Source organism: Erigeron canadensis, chromosome 6 (assembly GCF_010389155.1).
Source record: "Erigeron canadensis isolate Cc75 chromosome 6, C_canadensis_v1, whole genome shotgun sequence".
Taxonomy (NCBI): domain Eukaryota; kingdom Viridiplantae; phylum Streptophyta; class Magnoliopsida; order Asterales; family Asteraceae; genus Erigeron; species Erigeron canadensis.
The window spans coordinates 9,830,539-9,852,696 of NC_057766.1; the positions used below are offsets into that span (position 1 = coordinate 9,830,539).

Below are 22,158 nucleotides of genomic sequence, written 5' to 3' on the forward strand. Positions count from 1 at the left end.
CTGTACGTTTTTCTACTAGCTCCTTTACATAATGAATCTGATTTTGAATGTGAAAAAAAATAATAATAAAAAATAGAGCTTTTTCTACTAGTCATCCTGACTTTCCCATTTATACACGGTTACTCATTATACCTTTTTATTGATGAGGTTTACCCACAAACTTTTTTTTTTGGTACACGGTTGACACATAGTTGACCGGTTTACCAGTTATAGTCGGTTAATAAAGCTGATATGGATTCACAACGACAAGTTTAATATCTGAATGACTAATGTAATTTTCTTTTTGTACATAGTTGACAATTGAACCTTTTTAATTGACGTGTATTAACAACAATCTCTTAAAATTTATATATGGTTGACGTGGATCTTCCTTCTTTTTCAAATACGACCCAGATATTATAAAAGAAAAGTGAGGGAGAAGAGGAAACGTGAGTGGCACGTGTAAAAATACCAAAACCAATCAAGAGAGAAACAGATAGCTTTAATTTGGTTCACTCTGGTCTTCCTCACTCACCCTGTAAACCCCCCCTTCTTTTACTATTATATATATTCTTTCTTTGAAAAATATATAAATGGTTCAATTTCTTTCTTTCTTGTTAGTAATTGGGAAATTGTGTTTCCATTGAATGGTTTTCAAGTTGTTTATTATATCAGTTTCCTCCAATGGGAGCTCAGAAGAGCGTCCATGCCGGCAGAGGTACAAAATTATTATTTTTTTTATATTTTACAATAATAATGTTCTTGCATTCTGTTTGAAAAAGACTATATTTGTTATCATTATTATTATTATTATTATGGATTCATTATATATTTATATTGATATATATATATATATATATAACCAAATATAATATTTTATAAAACAGCAAAGATAGATGTCAATGTTGATTTCACACACAGACTGTGTGCTGCTATGATGGTTCATTCTTTCAGGTCCACTTTCCCTTTCTTTCCTTCCTTCTTCATTTTTTTTTTTTATTCGAAACAATTCATTCACATTTTATTCAATTTTTCATGCTTTCTAATTCTAATTCGTTTAACCTAACGGACGGTTTTCATTTTTGTTCGTTAAGAAAATTGGTTTATTTATTTTCGTTATTTTCGTTCGTTTGTGCCGATGAATGAATTAAATGTTAATAACATATAACTAGAAGCATTACGATGCAACTTCTACATTACAAGATATCGAAAATATGATAGTTTTCCAAACACGTATAGTTACTCTTATAATAAGTTATATAAGACATTTAAATAATTGTATATAGAACATAAGGCCCTAACATTCACCAACAAATTATTGATTTCACAAACGGGTCTTAAATGAACGAACATGAATAAACTTCCCACTATACAGTTCATGAAAATTTTATCGAACTTTAGGTTCGTTTACAACTTTCGTTAAAATTCTGGTCTTTTCAAAAAGAATAAAATTATTTTCGGCATTCTTTTTGCTCAAATCAATGTAGATGAAACCAGATACATCAAATTGCTAGCACAGTAGTTTTACTTTGTTAGCGACCTCAAAGAAAATGATTAAATACTTTCGTATTGTTTCTCGTTAATTATTCACCCTATTGCCCTTGCTTGTCTTTATTTTCTTGTGAAACAGAAATTCTGGCTCCAGCAGTCCACTTTCACTGATTGTTGGAAGGTATGAGGACATTTCTAATTATCGTTTTTGTTAACAAAATTTTTTCCTGTCATTTACAAACATGACAACACATTTCACATATATCGTATAACTGAATACAAATAAGGAAAAAAACCGAATACCATGCACTTTTAATATGTGGATTTGGAAGTTGCACATCTTTTGTATTAACATTCCAAACTTTTAATTTTCTTATATTGATCAGTTTACTATACTGCAACAGACTTGAAAATTATTCGCATGCATACAACTTTATTTTCAATATACAATTGTTAGGTAAACAAAGTTATGTTTTGTGTGACTAGGATCATGTGCAACTCACATATAGATTCTTTTTGCAGTCTTTGCATAAAACATCCGAATTTATTTGGAAAAAGTGAGAAACTCGATGTACTGTGGGATAAAGGGATTTCAGATTCCAATATATTGATTGCGTATAGGAAGCCTAGGCCAGAATGGCTTGCTCAACATTCGTTTGTCATTCAGGTTTGTTGTTACGTAAGGTTTATTCTATCGAGCAACAAAAGTTGCCAACACTTCATGAGAACTACTAGTTCCTCTAGACTGCCTATATAAGTGCTTAATTTGAGAAATTAAATAATTGATTTTAGACATTGATCTATATATTTACAGCAATACAAACACAATCCTGTCTGGTTGTAATCTTATATACATTTTTATTTTGTTGAGTAGCACTCAATTTCGCCTGAGGTTGGGATACATGGTGTGCCTGTTGACAACTTCTCCCAAACAGGGAGTGGAGGTGTGAATCTATGCCGATTCTCTGCTGGCCTAGAGCTAGATGAGCCTGGAAGTTCCAATTGGAGCAGTAAAACTAGTATAAAGTTTGAGGTAACTTGATCATATTGAGTTTTATGGCCTTTGCTTTTATTGTAACATATAGCATATTGGATATCCTAAAGACCTGAACCTTATAGGTCTAACAGATAATGGATATGCATTTTGAAGTGATTATTTCATCTGAATCACATAATCAGCTGTAATAAAATGGGCAGTAGGAGATAGTGTTTGTATGTGTTAATGCTGTTTGAAGTTGTAGAAATTAGATTCAAGAAGATGATAATACTCAAAAAAGATATTTTTCGTGAAAATGGTTGGTCGTCTTGTGAAAAAGTAGTCACAGATTCCCATAAAAGAGGTGCATAGCCAAGTGGGTAAACCGTAATTGTATTATGCCTTTTTCATAATAAGTTTTGTTGTAGCCGATAGTACTATGATTATAACCATAATAGTTATCAGATAAGAAGCAATAGTTAGTTACCCAAACATTAAAACTGATTATTGTAACCACAAGTGACAATAATCAGATAATAAGTTTCAAAACACAATTCGAAATACGCCCTTGATCTTCAACTTTGAATTGTTAGCTAAAATTGATAACAAATACTGTAAATCACATTCTTATTGTATTTCTTACAAATACTTCCCAATTTCGTAATTCAAAAGTAATTTGTTTGACCTAAGATATTTCTTGTTAAACCTTTTTTTTTTTTGCTGACAAAATAGTCATGTTGGTATGTAGCATGTCCGTCCTGTGAATGATGATGGTCGCTCAATTTGTAGAGATCTTCATGGATTTCCAGTGACTTCAAGGTATAGCTTTTTCTGAATGTGTTTTGATGAGTTTGCACCCTGACAAATGTCTCATAAAGCTTTTTTATGCAGTGGAAGTTGTGATGATAGTATGGTAGTCCTGAAACAAGAATCCAGATTCGCCAAGGCCAATGATCATAGTTTCACTCGGGTTATTTTTCTTTCATTTTTAAATACATAGGGAGCATGGTTGTTCATAATGTGAATTTAATGCATCGTTTTTATCAAAAATGCAATATGTCGTTAGTTTTTTACTAATTTTATTATCTCTTATATTTAGTTTAACCTACAAATAGAACAAGGGATTCCGCTCATGTCAAAGTGGCTAATCTTCAACCGTTTCAAGTTTAATGCATCTAAGGGCGTTAAAGTTGGCCCTGGCTTTCTCTTGGCAAGGTGATGTGTTGTTTTCGAGTATAAAGCTTATATTTTACTATAATTGAGGGTTTGGATTTGCGTTCCGAAAATGAATTATCTGATATAAAAGAATGAGCACAAGATATCAACTGTGATAAAACATGTAGCAGGAACCCAAGAGACAGTTTTTGGATATGCTTATGTTGTAATAGTCACATAATTCATTGTCTTAATGAATGTCAAATACCGATTATTATAAAAGGTAGTAAAAGATATTGACGAAAAAGGTGCTTTTATATGTTCTTGAAGTTTTTACTTTTATATAACAATTTTTATACTGGCTAATATAGTAATGATATTATATATGAGGACACAAATTGTCAGATATTGAGAATCTCTTTACAGCAATACTAGGAATTGATTATCAGATAATGAGTTTCATAATACACATCTAAATCCCCCTTTAGAGATGGTATGGTTTGCAAGCTTAACAAGTACTTGAATAGAGCATAACTCAGAAGACTTCTTTTTTTCTCTATGGTTTTCTCTTAGTTTTGTTCTTTTCTTGCCTTTTTTTTTTAAATTTTGATATTGCAGCCGAATATAGTATAATTCTATAACTAGCTTGTTTATCTCTCACACCATTTCTATGACAGCCTTACAGGCGGTTCTATTGTTGGTGATATTGCTCCTTACCAAGCATTTTCTATCGGGGGACTTGGTAGTGTGCGGGGCTATGGTGAGGGAGCAGTTGGATCCGGCAGATCTTGCTTGGTTGCCAACACCGAACTCACATTCCCATTGGTATGTACTAACTCTTTTCCTTTCATGGATAATTTTCTGAATATCTGAAAATAATTATGTTTTTGGCCAATAAGTTTTATTTATATTTTCCTTGTTAAGTGGAATGTTAGACACACTATTAACATCCGAACATCTTTTAATTTATGCTAGAGAAGTATCTATTAACTAACTAATTCTCATTGTTTTGTGTTACTAGAATGAGATGCTTGACACTGCATTCTTCTGTGATTGTGGAACTGATTTGGGCTCTGGTCGCTATGTTCCCGGTTAGTTTCTGAATTCTTTTCTGCATTTTGATTTCCTTCTTTCTCCCTTTCTTTCTTTTTTTCTTTTCTTTTTTTCAATAATAAAATTGAGAACTGTTAATTGAGATCAGTAAATTACTTTTTATAGTAAACTTTAGAAATAAAAAATATCTTTATTAAACTATGTAACAAGTCAATTTTGCTTTTTTTTGGGAAAATGGAAGTGCTTGTTTTAATGCATTACAAGAGCAATACTCAGAATGCAAGAATACGTTTTTTTAACATTCTATTTATATTTCTATAATGTGTATCGTTGAAAAAGTATGCTTTATGTAACTATATTACAAATCTTTATAAAAATAAAATGTTCAGATATTCCAAAGTGTTATCCGACTTGCCTGACCCACCCATTTTGTCACCCTTAATTCTATCTTATGAGCAACTGATTCTACATATTGAATAAAACACATATCTCCAATGTAAGTTTCATTCATAGTGTGATAGTTACTTTCATTGTAATTTGTAGGCAATCCGGGCTTGAGACATGGAAAACCAGGAGCCGGAGTTGGTGCTGGATATGGAATTCGGGTCAAGTTCCCTGTAGGCCAATTTCATGTCGACTATGCCCTCAATGCCTTTCAACAAAAGACCATCTATTTTGGCTTTAACAATGTTGCTTCTTGATTTATTGACCCTTATAAGCCTTTGGTTTATTTGGACCTTCGGAAGATCAGTTTGGTCAATTATTTCCATCTCTTGGAATATTGGTCAAATCCAACAAATTTTGTGTGGAACCAAACATGAGTTTAAGTCAGATCTTATTATTTTTTTGTAAATATGGCATATATTTGCTAACTTACTCATATTAATCCACAAAAAGAAGAAAAGAATATATAACTAATCATTATCTTTTTCCAATGGCTTGTTAATTTGAATATACTGTTGAGTTTTGAGATTCTTGTAGGACTTTGTTTATAAGTCAAATATGAATATTTTAGAAAAATGGAAGCTTTTAAAAAATGACAAGAGATTCAAGTCATATAACAGTGTATATATTTTCTTGTAAACGTTTAATTTCTATGTCACGTGTAGGTTTGACTGTCTGCATTTCTATTATCTAACTATCCATTTATATATTTAAGTCTTTACTTCTTGTTGGCTTTTCAACGGTTCATTTCTTGTAATTTCACTAGCTTGAAGACACCTTATATTATTCCTTCTAAATTATACTCCAATTTACATTTAATTATTAACAAATATCAATGAAGTTATTTTGCCTCTTCTATATAATTCTATCTGGGATCAGCATTAATTGGTGAATGTATATTGGGGCCTTGTACACATTGCCCGTCATAGGTCGCATCTTCATAATAGGCTTCGCCTGACGCAGCGGACCTATGATCATCCATGCCTTCTGTGTAAAAGAAAACTAAGAAAAATGAATTATATTTGATCCTTTTGTGTAACATGATTGTGGAATACAATTGTCGTTGGGTTAAGTATTCTGGAGGGTAAGTAACTTTGCAACTTTTTCTATTGTGTGTATGCATCAAAAATTTTGAACAATATATGTAAATATCTCGCTAAATTGAACGTTTAATGTAAAAGTGTATATGTGACAACCATATGAGTTGTCCACATAGAAGTTTTTGATTGGTCAACGTAAAAATTTTACATTAAGTGTTCAATTTAGCGAGATACTTACATAAATTGTACAAAATTTTTGATACTTACAAACAATAGAAAAAGTTGTAAAGTTACTTAAACTATGAGATATTAAACCCAATGTCGTTTTATTGAAAATTTTGCTGAAAATGAAGTTCATCCATTTCGCCATTTCGTCCCATTGATACTTTTACACAACTAAGTCAAGTAAATCAGGAAACTATACGGCAACATCATGTAGATCTTGTGGAGCCTATTATATTGCAAGAATCGATCTTCCATATCTACATGAAAAAAGTATTTTTCTTTATAACTATCACTTTTCATTTTAAACAGTTTAATATGTTTTTAATTTCTTTTAATCATTTATGTATATATTTATTGTGTTATTAATGTATTTTCAGTTTTTTAGTAATATAAGTGTGTTTTAGTAATGGGTTAGTGAGCCATTGATAATGTCTTTGACCTTGAGAAAATTCACCATGGTTCTAGTCCAATTTTTTACATTTGTACGAGTTAATTATTGTGGGTAGGTGGGGTGGGGGGTGGGGGGAAGGGGTATCTCGAGAATTCTGTGCTCCGTCCCAAACATACGTGTAGTTTATAAATAAGAGTAGATTAGTTTGTGGTTTAAAATGAAAAGCTTGTAAAACAATGTGTAATTTTTACAAGTTAAAAATGGGGAAAAAACAATATGCATTTTGGGTCTATAAGGTCCCTCCCAATAGTGATCTCTTCTTCACATTTTATCACATCAACGCCATGTCTCGAGAGTCCTGGGCTCCGTCCCAAACATATATGTAATTTAGGAATAAGAGTAGATTAGCTTATGGGTTTAAAAAAAGAACTTGCAAAATAATGTGTAATTTTTAATGGAGGAAAAACCGATATGCATTTTGAGTCTATAAGGTCTCTCCCAACAGTGATCTCTTCTTCACATTTTTCTCATTATCACATCAACACCATGTCACTTCTTCCTTACTTACACTCTCCGTGACACACTGCTACCAACAAAACTTATTCATTGTTTCTTCACCATTTTATTATATCTATTTAATCAAACACTCAAACAGAAACACATTTACTAAATATAAACATTTTTATTAATGAAATGAAATGTTTATGAAATGTTACATTGATACATTGATAGTGTGTATTCTCATCATGAACCAAAAAAATAACAACATAAAAAACCATAATATTTTCATTTTTACTTCACTCGGAGAGCAAAAAGTATACTAAAAAAGAATAAAAAAACTTAAAAAACTTTTCGTGCACTACATTCTTTTTATATACTCTTAAACATTATTAAAAAACAAAGAAAAATAGCAACAAGAATTCAAGAAACATATATGAACCCATCATTTGGTTCGATTAATATGGGGGATACTCAACTTTTTTTCTTTTTATGATATTTTCAACTTTAAAGCATATATTAACTCATATTTCTTTTTCTATTGTTAATCTGTGATTACAATTCGTTTGATAACTTTATTGGGCAATCTCTCGTCTTCTCTTGTTCTCCATGGTGACAAGCTTCAAGGATGAGACCTCAAGAAGAGGTCATGCCAACAGTGTCCTTGTGGTGATGAGCTCAAGACGAAACGGTGACATACCATTGGGAGCGGTTTAATTAAAGGGTGAAAATTGGGGTCGTTATGTACTTAAGTCACATGCTCTAAGGGCATCTTCAATGGGAGATTGATGAAAAACTTTTTTTATGTTAAAAAATCTTTGAAAAACTTTTTATTATTGGAGAAGATAGCTTTTTTCGTCAAAAGGTTTAGAATCCTCATAGAAAGATTTTTCGCTAATTTTATCACATCAACTTCAAAATTCATTTTATTAAAGTGTTTTCTTAAAACTTTATCTAATATTGTTAAATGAATATCATAATTAATGATGTTGACATGAAAATAAGTTATTGATAAATGATAAGTTGATGTGGGAGATGATCTAAGAAATGAGAAAATCGTGACAAACTACTTCTTACCGTTAATATGCGTGCATATAAATGTAAAAATTCGTGAGAAAAGTATTATCACTTCGTACATTTAGAGTAAAGTGAAGAAATCCTACCATTAAACAAGTGATATGCATCTACTGATCAAGCATGACAAAATATAATGTGTTTTCCTTTTCCTAAATATCGGGATCCTGGTCGACTACTATTGATCAAACATGACAAAGTCTACATGAATTTAATTTGTTTGTGTTTATGGTTGTATCCAATTAGAGTCTTTCAGTTGGCACCATTCGTTTTAAGATGGTGATATGTATATCACTACTTTTTAACTATACACTACCAAACATGCAAAATATGTTTATGTTGTATAACACCTTGAATCATAGTTAATGGTATATAATTAAAAATTAATGATGTGCGGATCATCACCAGACCATTTAATAATAATGAAACTAACCAAATATTCAGAAATTATCATAAATATATGATAATTCATTCTTTTACTCTCTTCAGGTTTTTACAAAATACTCATCAAAATGACAAACTATGGCGTGCGATTCTAAAAATCACAAACCATAACTAGCAATTTATAGAAATCACAAACTATAATTTGCGATTTTGATGGGTTATTTATGAAAAGTTGAAAAAAATCAGTTATTATCATATATTTTCGATAACTTTTTAGTATTTCGGTTATTTTGTGGTCAATACACTAGAACAGCAAGCAAAGTGGTCACGGGGAACATTTCATAGATTTGTTTGAGGTCCATTCTTAAAGAATTTGTTGATCTGCATTTAGATTTATTTTTTTAAAAAAATCAATAACTTAAAATTGAATTTTTTTTTCCTAACTTTTTAAAAGAGTGACAAATCATTCAACCCTTACACCACCAAATCAGCAGCAAGCGCTGCACAGCGTCGTCGACCCAGCCACAGGTTCAACAAGAATATATTTACTTAAAAAATATCTGATGTTGCCATATAGTGCATAATTACCATGTTGGTTTTTACACATTGAGATCAAACACAAGTAAATAGGATCAAAATCGCCATATTTGCTTTCTCCTATTGAAATACTCGTTTTAAATTACAACACAAATGAAGTCCTGGAACACTTCTAGCATATACAATGAACAACTAGGGAAATTGACCTATAAAAAAATTGTGAAAGAAATAGAATGTCGAAGTAGAACATATGAACGAGGGAAGAGGTAAAGGTAAAAAAAAAGGGAAAATTTCATATATATCCCATTTTAAAGACATAATTTCATATATGTTTTAAGTGCAAGATTTTAATGCATAAATACAATGCTTTTAAAGCATGTTTTGGACATATATGAAATTATATCTTTAAAATGGGACATATATGAAATTTCCCCCCCAAAAAAAAAAAAAAAACTTGGGGCAAATGGACAACAAAATAAGAAATGTAGAAAATAGTGTTCATCGGTTTTCCACTTCATGTTTATGTCAACCTGCAAGTATTTGGTTGTAGTAGATGGCGTATTACCATATATGTAATAGCTTCCATATCACATCTTGTTCTTCCCATTTTTGTTTGTGCAGGTTTCAGACTTTTGAACTTTTGGCATGAAACCCTTCTACATGCCCAAAATGGTTTCCAGTAGCATTTGGATCAACACACATGCAGCTGTCAATACGAGGGGATATAGTGAATGTCTCAATTTACTAGGTTTAGATGACTAATTTGTTACACAATTTCAGAAAACTCATTAGTGTCACACCAGCACCCACAACTACTCACTGACCACCAAACAAAATATTGGAGGTTGCAACATGAGAGGGTCAAGTGACAGGAGGCTGGGTTTACCTACAAACACTATCCTCCATTTTATGCCTCTTTTATGCATAGTAATGGCATTATAAGTATATATTTCTGAAATACTGGAAGGTTCAAGTTTGTATGACATGTTCCCCTTTTAAACATAAGTTTTGTTTTGAGGCATATTCAGCTACCTCTACATATATCATCTTTCCACATCATTTTCCAGTATGAAGTCGTGCAGTCAACTAGGATTTAAAGTTATCTTCCTAATACAATATCTGGTACTGCTTAAGCCACTTGTCTTTCCCATTCTACATTATAATGTTTATAATATGCATTACAGAACTTATAGATTCTTAAACACTAAGGATTCAGGTTGTGTTAACAAAACTTTTCCTTACTTTTAATACCTCTACAACACACACCAAAAAGAAAAAGACGATAGATGGCCCAAGAAGATACATCAATTATTGGTCCAACAAATAGGTTGGTTGAACATATATCCTACGTACCAATGATCCAAAGGTTCTGTCAGGACTTGGTTCTGTACAAAGAACGAATGTTTGGTAAGTGTTCTAAATGCATTCTCTAGATGACAAAAAATTACTATGTTAACCGAACATATGATTTAACGGCAAAAAGGGCAATTCCTATCATCCGTCTATACATCCACATGTTCCAAGTACGGGATCAAACATAAATATCTTTAGTTTATCCTCAGCAAATTCAACCTAAAAGAGCGCAGCCTACGATATAGAAACTTATATATTAACAAGGGACCAAAAGTTGTCTTTTTCTTGTTGACACATATAGCTTTTGTTTATACTATTATTTAATACTTAATGTATTTAGTCAATGACTAACACCAGAAAGTGTTACTAACCAAATACAACGAGACAAATGAGTCACAATAAAGAACACACAAAACAACCAGCACACCGAAAAGTCATTTTCTATCACCAACACATAAGACATAGCAATTCCAACATGTTCGATCACCAAAGATTCCAATTTTATCTTTTCTTTTTTAACCAAATCAACTTTAGTAGATTACTCAACCCACAACAACTAATAATCTCAACAAAGAATCGACGAGAAAAAAACTAAATTAAAATGAAAATAATTACCAGAAATTCGAAGACTTTAATCCCGGAAAATGACTTCCTTGGCCATATTCATCAACGGCTCCAAACAATCTGGAGAAAACTTTCTAGCAAACATGTAAGGGTTTGTAAAGTTAGATCGCCGAAGCTCATAAATTAGATCCGGTGACACCTCATTAGGATAATAAGTATGCGGGTGTCCATTAACACTATCCGTCCAATTCACATGAGTCAATGTATAACTAGTACACCCTTGCAAATCCTCCATTGACAACAATGTAGGAAAATAATGTTCCTCAGGGTAACAAGATGAAGGCCTCAAACAATCCAACCTAAATTTCTTCCATAACTGACGATCTCCAACCACCACAACCGCGTGCCTACGTGTCAATGTAAAAAACTGCGAACCCATTCGGAATTTTTCAAAGGGTACCTCAGGCACCATCACATTTTTACCTCTAGCATTATACCTATCTAAAATATAAGGATCCTTAGACAAAATCTCTATATAACTCTTATACTTAATATGTCTTAATTCGGCTAATTGATGGGAATTAACTTCAAACAATGTATCATATATAAACTTAAACGAATAAAGGGGTATACAATATTGTGAAACAAGGGTGAAGAACTGGTTACTGGGGTCATCAAGGAGTGCAATGGCAAGGAGTCGCCTCTCCGCAGCGATCAAAGTAGCCGTGCCACGGTGGGTCTTTTTCGCCGAAATAAATCGATCTTGGGTGAAAACCCCACCTGGGATTTTAACATTAGGGACAACAGTAGGGTCAGCATGAACATAAATATTATAAAGATTCGAACTTGACTTGTCTTGAGTGAAAAAGATTTCCCATAAAGGGGAAAAATGTAAATCTGAATTAGTAAGGAATAAAAATGCAATTTTGGGCTTTTTGTTGGTTGCACCAAGATGTTTTTTGGGTTTATTATTAAATGATGGTGTGTGTGAATGTGAGTCATCAACGGCGGTGGCTCGCCGGAAAAGTGAAAGATCTTGGAGTTCATCAGGGAAAGAAATGGGTGGTGATGGTGGAGGAGGGAGGATATGTGGGGCCAAGTAAAAAAGGGTTGGAATACATAGTAAAATAAGTATTGTTGAAGGGATTATTGGTGATGAAAAATATGATGATAATTGTGGCATTGTTTGTGTTTGGTTTAGAATTGTTGAGTTGCAAGTAGTAATAATGTAATGTTATGTGTAGGGTTTCTCAATGGAGTGTTGGTAATAATTTGTGTCTAGTGAGGAAGGGATTTTTTGGGGTGTGGAAGAGGATGATGAGATTGTGATTTGGTTGACAAAGAACCATAAAAATTGTGTGTGATGTGTCTGATGTGAACTTTTTATGTATTTTAATGTTTAGAAATAGGAAAATAAATAAGAATATTGAGAGATGGTTTTTATATCTAGCAAAGTTGCTTCTTTAGCACTTCAATTATTAGAATAATCAATGGTATTAAATATATTTTGTTTATTAAATTTCTTTTCATTGGTGAATGGCTTTGGGTTAAAACTCTAATTCAATTGGAGTAAAATTTACGGGTTTATATATTACTAGTACTTAAATTCGCAAGATGCGCTTGCAGTCAAAGTAATTTTTTAAACTTTATTAACTAATTCTACACATAATCAATTAGAAACATAATTGTGTAAACCAATAATATCATAAATAGGAAGATCAATTACAATAATGTCGATTAGAGATCCATGTGAACATAATATTACCATATAATTAAACATAAAAAAGCCACAAACTACATACTTAAACATTAAATTCTTAAGTTGACTTTATGTTTGATTTGTTTCGTTTCATTGACTTGGCTACATCTTCCCGTGAAATTTAATCAACTTCTTGTATGCCAGAGACATTATTGCAAGAACATTTTAGATTATTAGATCCATTTTCAATTGCATAAATCTCGTCTTGTGGAATAAATATTGGCTCAGGTATGGAAGACGGATAATATTGATTCAACATGATACTATATATGGTACGGGAAATTATAATAGGATGAAACTCAACATGCGTCTCACAAATTTTAGTTATTTGATCAAAAATCAGTGATCCAATATCATAAAACTTGCCATTACTATCATCAATAACATACAGAACTCTACCGATCAATTCAGAAACCAAGTTGGTATTTGTTAGGTCCAGTTTTGCTGAAAATTGGATCTCTCCGGTTACATCTGGAGAGCATGAAGAATTGTCCGAAATATTTGAAGTTCAGTTGCAATGTACAGTTTATGCAACTGATGACATCCTCCAGTTGAGATCTGAAGACATATACCTGAAGACATTCCAATTGAAGTCGAAGACAACAAGTGGAAGAAAGAGAATGGCAATGGCAGCGAAGCCCAGTTGACATTCTGCCAGATCAATCAACTGGAGAATCCTCCAGTGTAAATGCCTTTACAAAGCTTTACACTGATTACGAGGAGGACCTTTTACACTACATCCTTTTGCCCGGACAATAATCTTGTCTGTGGATAAAAGTGCAAAGATGTAGAGTGGTTGAATAATACCTTTTGTCTTACTTTATTTAGCACACACAAAGGATTATTTACTAATACTTTTGTGTGTTGTCAACCATATTTGTACGTCGAAGTTGTGATCCCAATGCTCATACTTCGACTATAAATAGAGGTCCTTGCCCAAGCATTTCAACAACTTTGCAAACACATACATTCTGCAATATTGGTGAACTTGTGCAATATTCTCTCAATCGTAAAAAGGAACATTTCACAACTTTAAGTGTTTCGATTGTTAGGAGAATTTCCAAGTATAGATCAATTGTATTTCATAGGTTGTTAGGATATTTACATCTTTGTATTATCTTGATTCCGCAACAACCTTGTATTTTATTTAACAATCAATAAATAAAATACACTTGAAAAATACATATTGTCTCACCATATTTACTTACTTGTCATTTACATTATTGCATTGTATTTACTTATTCAAACTTGTCACCTTAATAAGTAACATTTCAGTTAACCTGGTACACTACTCACTCTAAACTGGTCACGTCCAGATTAAGTGATAGTGTTGTAAAATACACTCACCATTGACATAGAGGTGTCTTCAGCACCCATCTAGTAATAGTTGAGACTTACAGTATTTAAAGATGCAACCCAATTAAAGATACCAACATCCTAAAGAGCCATATACTTTGGAATTACTATGTTAAAACTTTCTTTAGGCCATGAATTAACCATTCCACCTGGTAAAGTTCGAGCAACGTCATGAATATCAATACGGTTCATTATCAGGCAATCCAAAATATCTACTAAATGATATTGGGCGAGAATTTATATAAGTGATCCCTTACAAAAATACGATGGAACATAGGAAACATATGATCATTTATGCTAAGTCGTAAATTAGAATAAAATTCACTAACTGTAGTTGTGAATGCAGATAGTTTGGTGACAGTAGATAGGACATCAGAATCAGATAAAAGATGGATTAAATCGTTAGATGAAAAGAAAATGGAGTGATTTTGTGATTTTGTAACCAGTGTTTATAGTGATTTTGTGGGTAAAAAAAATGGAGTTCAAATAAATAGCTAAAATTGACATGGAAAAAATAGAAAGTTTTCAGATAATTATAATTAGCTAAAATGATGGGTTTTCACTTGGGCATTTATCGAATAGTTGGTTTGCACACAGAAACTACAAATAATTTCGTTGAATAATTACTAATACACATATTCAGTGAATTTTTCAAGATAATATCTAACACATAGTAGATAGTTTAGACATGATTAGTCATACTTATCTTTTAAGAATACAACTTAACATGGCAATAAAGAAACAAAAGCAGTGATTTATGCACATGAACTAAAAATCTCAAGGTAATAATATACCTTAGTCAATGAGCATAGAGAATCAATTTTTTTAAATGTCCAATGCATTGTTATAGAATTATCTCCTTCATCTCTTCTATTTCTTCATATATAAGAAACCCATTGTTCCAAATTGTAGCAAACTTAGATAGTAAAAATTTACTTTACAGTACATGAGTTTTTCTACCCTAATTTTAACAACCAAATATACACATTAAATGAAATTACATCCATATTTTATGAACGCCAATAAAAGTAAGTAAAAAACACAATTTATCAAGCTCATAACTTTCTTTCATTTGTCTTTGTAATTTATAGAAAAAATAAACTCATCATTTATCATTATTATATTATGGCTATAAAATAGAAGACACAAGAAATAAATTTCAATTATTTATATGAAATTAACCAGCAAAAAAATAAAATAAAGTATGAATTCCAATAATAATAAAGACAAGGGTTTAAATGCCCATGCTACGCACGTCATGTTTTAAATATATTGTTTGCAAGTATTTTGTTGCTGGTTTAATTCGCCAATTAAAGTTGTTTCATAAAAGTCATGTTTTAAATATATTGTTTGCAAGTATTTTGTTGCTGGTTTAATTCGCCAATTAAAGTTGTTTCATAAACCATATTATTCATCGACTTATAAATAAAAAATACACAACAATTTGAGTACCCAAGCATGATAGAGCGGTGTTTCTAGACAACATCCAGTTTAGATTCCCATTCTCTATACCGGTTTTATAAGATCTTCCTAAGTTCTTGAAGTCAGAATTCTTCTGAAACTTTTCAGAAATCTCATCAATCTGTTGTTATTAATCTTGAAGCTTTTCTGACACTTCTGCAAGCTTCTTTTTGGCCTCTTCGGCTTCCTCGTGTGCCTGGATTGCTTAGTTGGTCCTTGGCTTTCTGAACTTCTCTTTGGTGATTAGCAAGTTGAGTTTCCAGTTCCGCCGCTCTGCCAAGCAACGCTTGTTTCGTCTGCTGATCAAGTGTACACACTTGAGATGTGCATGTCACCATCAACTAAATCATATATTAAAAAAACTTTGAAGAAAATATCAATGGTTTGTTTAAATTGCATACTTAGTCATAAGTGGTTTTTTAAAAAAAAAATATCATAAGCTCATTGAATCAAAAGCCCATTGAGTATGATATACACACTATGACCCTAACTTGACCATGTTCTCTTGTTCCACACAATGGTAAAACACATTTTGAAAACAATGCGAAGTAGGCAAATAAAAAACCATTGTGCAAGTGAAGCAAACGGAAATGTCATTATCGAGGTTCTATCGGATGAATAATCAAACCCATTGTGGTTTAATTTACTTATACATACCATAATACAATTCATAAAAAAATTGTTTTCTACACATTGAATTGGAATTCAATTTACAAAGGGAGTTATTTCGAAACGCATTCATCGTGTCTACTAACTCTTTGGTCTTTGAAACAGGAATGCTTTCAATTTCATTACTCCTTTTCCATTTCTTTGTACATAACTTTCCTGGGTCGATGAATGGCCGGGTTACAAAGAACATTGATTTGATAAGTAAGAATAGTCAAACTCCTCAGGATTATAGTGAATGATCTCAGGTCAAGGAATCCACCAGCATGCAAGGAGTAAATTGTAAATTCATTTTTAAAATTAATGGATTCTAAATTGTAATTATAGGAAATTTACCTGACCAGAAGATCTTCCAAACCCATCAAAGGTAACATATCTATCTTTAGCTATATTAAACACTTGCTTGTTGGCTTTTTCGATTCCTAAAACCTTTATAAAAGCTGCCGCCAAATCCTGTATTTAGTCAATATTTGAATCATCAAGACCATTTTTATAAAATTCTTACGCAATATGGTTAGTGTTGCAGTTGTTACTGAAATACTGCAATTATGCGCCGAATGGAAAACAAAGGATTGAGGTTACTAACCTTGACATGACCGAGTTAGGCTACTGGCAAGCCTGAATTGGGAATTGCGATTGGTCATTTGGCTTTCAAACTGTGGAAAAAACACTCTTCAACTGGGTTTTAGTTCAACGGGCCATAGATATAAACTGGTCTTATAGAAGTGTAATTAACACCCTTCGACTCCAATTAGGCCTTGGTTTCACCCTTACCCTTGCTTTGACTTTTAGGATCAACCACATCCGTCTATTACCGATAAAACAAACTTACAAAACATATAAAGTTAAACAGTAATCCACATTGTACTTGCCAGTTGAGCCACGACCTAACATGTTCACAAATGCCCAAATTTTTTTACCAAATTTAATTCAAAGTCATTTAGACTCATTTGCCCAACCCGTCGATTTTGCTACCTATACAATGTTCATTACACCAGCATCAATCTACTTATATTTTTTGTGCGTCGGATATAGAATTAGAAGCATTGGCACGAGGTGCAGTTCCACTCATCTTATTACTGTCCAACCTAAGCTCCAGAAGTTTTTTAAGATTACCAAACTTCGAATGCTATTGACTAGTCAACCCATTTGTAAAAATCAGCTTGTGTGCAGCTTGACAAAAGGTCCAATATCCGCATTCTTGCTTAGTTAAGGTATTCTCGCTTGCCATAAAATAGTCCCTTCCTCTGCCCGGATGTAAGAATCTGGTTAACAAAGCCACATTGGACAAAGAACGTATCATTACCTTAAGAAGAATGAAACTATTTGGAAACTACTTCATACCAAGGGAAAACCTTCATAATGAGACGTTGACCTCCACATAGATGCAAGTACGTGAGTGAAATATTTTTGAAGAGTGTAAGCTTGATCAGGGAGACCCAACACAATCTCTAATAATGTTTTATATGCTTCTACAAAGTCCGATAAGCACGTGAACAGAAAAATATCAATAATTCTACTTCCATTCCGGGAGATAATATCTACACCAAAAAGATTACTTGATACATCAAAATTATGTTGTCTTTGTATATATACCAAGAAGGCAAGAACCGTAACCTTTCTGCATTCTAGTGTATCAACTACTAACTTGGTGTATATACCATACCCAATAAACACAATCGATGACATTATTCTTTTGGAAAGCAGATTATCTGCAAAACCACATATTTGACTTCACTGAGACGTGAACCAACGATTTTTTGGTTGAGGACCATTATAAATGCATATAAGTATGTAAAAGCAGTTTGAGGAGGCTTGAAAGACAGGCAATTTACCTGATAAGGAAGAAGAGCCTGCTTTCTGTTGACTACTTGCACTCGAATGTAATAATCTTCGAACTCACTTGGGGAACTCTAAACGGTCTCAACCGATTGTTCTTATCACGCTGCAAAAAGGCATTAATTACCTTTTCTTTTGATTTAAAAAATATAAAATAAACATGAACTATAGTTAAGTAGCAAATCACGTAGTGGAAGTTTGGAACGTCAGTTATAGGTTATTTATCTTGGCTTTAGTACTAAACATCAGAAATCGGAAAATCAAATCCCTTAAACTGAGGAGTAAAATTAATCACGATGTAGAGCTCTTTCCATAAATGATCACACAATCATTTTGTTGGTGGTAGTACACCCCACCGCATTCAACACCTATTTGTGATAGCCCAACCTATGGTCCACATAAAAGGGTACTAACTTTCTAATGAGACCATGACATCCTATTAGGCATGAGCGAAAATCCCAAAAAACCGAAACCGAACCGGTACCGGTACCGAAAATCGGTACCGATGGCGATTCGCTTTCGGTATCGGTTATTGATTTTGGACGATTTCGGTTTCAGTACTATACGGTTCGGTACCGGTAAACCGAACATAGATACCGATTTTTTAAAAGCATGGTATATATATTTATTATATATTACTATGCATCTCTATTTCTGTATTTTGATTGAAACTTTTACTGTAGGTATTGTTATCCTCCAGCACATCATATATTTACACAAAATATAAATATACACACGGATCGCAAATTACAAGAACCTAATTAATTTAAAGACTTACAACAGTGTACACTAAAATGCAAATATATGCTCTAATCGAACAAGATAACATACTTTCTTACCATTGTTAATCGATTAGATTACATTCTCCATACATAAATGAATTTATGTAAATAACAAACTTACATAGTTACATCAGATTAAATTATGATGGTTTGCATGTAGTTACCCCGTCAAACCCGAAATGCTCATGAAAATTCGGTACTAATCGGGAAAAAACCAAAATACCGGTACCGGTACCGAACCGGTACCGTATTTATGTAATCGGTACGGTATTCGGTTCTCACTTTAGGATGTTTTCGGTATCGGTATTATTCGGTTTCGGTACGGTTCCGTACGGAAAACCATCCCTACATCCTATATTCTCTTTTCCATGTTTTGAAATTCAGCCAAACACCCTCACTTGAACAACTTGGTACACAATCATAATTTCGTATCTTTCGAAGGAAGCTAGCTACACAAAACCAGCAGATCCCCTACAACCGGCACTTTAACAATCAGACATGAAAAAAAACGTAGGGAAACAAAACTTTGTAGCAACTATTGAATATGATTTGCAAACAAACTCAGTTCAAATAAATTTTCATGGGTAAAAAAAAATGACCTTTGTACATCAAACCACAAAATCATCAAAATCAAGTGCAAATTGAACATTATCAACAACTCAATTCTTCTTAATGGTTCCTTAACATGACCACTTAGCAAAAGTGCTTCCAATTTTCAATCATAACTTTCATTATCCGACTTTCTTTGTTTGTACCCTTCCAATGAACTTAATCATGCTTGAATAAACATGTAATTAATTAGTTGTTGAACATTTTGTGGTTTTTATTTGAAGATAACGCTTAGACCATTTCATGTTAGTCTTCTTTTTGTATATGATGATAAATTAGGGGTTTAATGATTGTGTAAAATGATTTTTCTACATCTATACATATGTTGTGGCATTATACCAAGAATACTTTGCCAACCACGGGAAAGGGATCTTCATGTTGGTTAATGCCACAGATAAATCCCATTCATGTCTTCTTGTTTTAAACAATACAAATGGTTTTATGATTCTGCTTAGGCCTTAAGTTAATTTTCATTTCCATGGGCATCTTTGTTTTAAATATAATCATAAAAACCCACAAATGGTTGCTTAGAAGCAATGACGGAGACAACTTGGGAGCGGTGTAGCCCGGTGCTATCATAATGTTTCAGATGTAATGTACATTATTTTTTATAGTAAAGTAAGAAAGTTTTGATAACTTGACCCCATATAACAAACATGGAAGCCAGCCAGTTAAAAACTAGTGATCTTTTACATTTTAATACTCTCTTTTTCCACCCTTTATTAGGCATTGTCACCTATATGATCATGGTTCTGTCCTGTTGTACCTATTAGAACTCACTATTTAAAAAAGAAAATCCCGTTCTTATTTTTTGTTTTAAATCATTGTTCCCACTGTTCCATTCTATCTTAACTAAGGATTCTTAGAGACACCCCTCGTTGCAAAAATACACTACTATCTAAACAACATGCCAACCAATAAAGTAGAGGGAAATTTCTTACCTTTTAAAAGAATATGGGATGACAATAGGGCAGTATAGCCTAAGCAGAAAGCCTTTACTACATGGGTCAAGAGTAGATGAATCCCCTACCAAATCCCCTACCAAATCGATGCTTTTACTTTTGTTCTTGAGCCAGAGAAGAGAAAGCCTTTGTATAAAGGGTCTGTTTTCATCTCATCTATTTCCATGTCCTTGGCCGATACAATCCTGTTATGCCAGTTCCAAATGACCCATACAACTGTGTAGTGGATACCTTCACTTCCTTAAAAGCTCCTAGACATTAATCTGTTGTTTGACAGTTGCGGGTGGGGTTTAATGATCTCTGAAATGTACAGGCGTTAAACAGGTTGAACATTTCACAAACTAAAAAGCTTTCTCGATAATCTACAAATCACATGACAATTGATCAAACAGTGTTCAAAGTTCTGGCGCTAGCACTATTTGGTTCTTCACATGCCCATTTGGTACTTTTGCCTACCGGCGAATGCCTTTCGGCTTGTGTAATGGCCCGGGCACCTTCCAAAAGTGCATGATTGCTATTTTCCAGGACATGCTTGAAACCTCCATGGAGGTTTTCATGGATGATTTCTCGGTTTTCAGGGATTCTTTTCGTACCTGCTTGCACAACTTGGATAAAATGTTGACATGATGTGAAAGGGCATGCCTTGTTTTGAATCGGGAAAAGTGTCACTTCATGGTGTCTGAGGGTATTGTTCTAGGGCATAAAGTGTCTAAGGTCGGGATAGAGGTTGATAGGGCTAAGATAGATGTTATAGCCAAACTACCCACGCCTTCCAATGTGAAAGGGGTAAGAAGTTTTCTTGGGTATGCCGGTTTTTACCGTAGATTCATCAAAGATTTTTCTAATATAACTCATCCGATGACCCACTTGTTGGAGAAGGAGGTCCCTTTTGTGTTTGATGATGTTTGTTCAAGTGCCTTTCAGGTTTTGAAGGAAAAGTTGACAAATTCTCCTATCATGGTTGGTCCGGATTGGAACTTGCTGTTTGAGTTGATGTGCGATGCAAGTGACTATGCCGTGGGATCCGTGCTTGGGCAAAGGGTTGATAAGCATTTCAAGGCCATTTACTATGCTAGTAAAACCTTGAACCCCGCCCAGCAGAATTACACTACGACAGAGAAGGAGTTGCTTGCAGTAGTATTTGCATTTGATAAGTTTAGGTCATATTTGGTATTAAGTAAGACTGTTGTTTTCACTGACCATTCTGCTTTGAAGTATTTGTTTTCTAAGCAAGATGCAAAACCTAGACTTATCCGTTGGATTTTGTTGCTACAAGAGTTTGATATAGAAATCAAGGACAAGAAAGGTGCAAAAAACTTAGCAGCCGACCATTTGAGCCGATTGGAAGACCCAAACCGGGAGGAACTTCAAGATGGGTAGATTAAGGATAACTTCCCCGATGAATCTTTTAATGTTATTTCTAACTCTGATGAAGGTCCTTGGTTTGCAGATATTGCTAATTATTTGGTTTCAGGTGAAATACCGGATGATTTCTCGAAGCAACGGAAGCAGAAGCTCATATCGGATGCTAAGTATTACTTTTGGGATATTCCATATTTG

At 33.1% G+C, this 22,158-nt stretch overlaps 2 protein-coding genes and 1 long non-coding RNA gene across 4 annotated transcripts; 1 reads left to right on the top strand and 2 right to left on the bottom strand.

Annotated features, from left to right (window-relative positions):
- The first annotated feature begins 445 nt into the window (after positions 1-445).
- On the top strand, positions 446-5,628 carry LOC122603921 (outer envelope protein 39, chloroplastic). 2 transcript variants are annotated; one of them, XM_043776777.1, is made up of 12 exons: positions 450-517; positions 601-697; positions 867-933; positions 1,610-1,651; positions 1,993-2,137; positions 2,345-2,503; positions 3,195-3,265; positions 3,338-3,416; positions 3,546-3,661; positions 4,279-4,426; positions 4,623-4,692; positions 5,198-5,628. In XM_043776777.1, the coding sequence occupies exons 2-12, from the start codon at positions 664-666 to the stop codon at positions 5,353-5,355; spliced, it is 1,089 nt and encodes a 362-aa protein (XP_043632712.1). In that variant the 5' UTR covers positions 450-517; positions 601-663; the 3' UTR covers positions 5,356-5,628. The 2 variants fall into 2 exon arrangements, with proteins under 2 accessions (XP_043632711.1, XP_043632712.1); XM_043776776.1 differs by having other exon boundaries at positions 446-697.
- Positions 5,629-9,254: 3,626 nt separating this feature from the next.
- LOC122603939 (glycosyltransferase BC10) lies at positions 9,255-12,531 on the bottom strand. Its single transcript, XM_043776798.1, has 2 exons — positions 11,216-12,531; positions 9,255-9,953 (listed from the first exon to the last, which is right to left on the bottom strand). Exon 1 carries the CDS (start codon positions 12,345-12,347, stop codon positions 11,232-11,234), a length of 1,116 nt encoding a protein of 371 aa, XP_043632733.1. The 5' UTR covers positions 12,348-12,531; the 3' UTR covers positions 9,255-9,953; positions 11,216-11,231.
- A 3,081-nt stretch (positions 12,532-15,612) lies between these two features.
- LOC122605959 lies at positions 15,613-17,882 on the bottom strand. The gene is made up of 3 exons (XR_006324766.1): positions 16,993-17,882; positions 16,743-16,859; positions 15,613-16,081 (listed from the first exon to the last, which is right to left on the bottom strand). It is a non-coding gene; the product is annotated as an uncharacterized LOC122605959 (long non-coding RNA).
- Positions 17,883-22,158: the final 4,276 nt, after the last annotated feature.

Coding starts and splice junctions, on each gene's coding strand:
- LOC122603921 (XM_043776776.1), top strand. CDS start 664: ATGGGAGCTCAGAAGAGCGTCCATGCCGGCAGAG. Junction 3,266..3,337: donor GGATTTCCAGTGACTTCAAG/GTATAGCTTTTT, acceptor TTTTTTATGCAG/TGGAAGTTGTGATGATAGTA. Junction 3,417..3,545: donor ATGATCATAGTTTCACTCGG/GTTATTTTTCTT, acceptor TCTTATATTTAG/TTTAACCTACAAATAGAACA.
- LOC122603939 (XM_043776798.1), bottom strand. CDS start 12,347: ATGCCACAATTATCATCATATTTTTCATCACCAATAATCCCTTCAACA.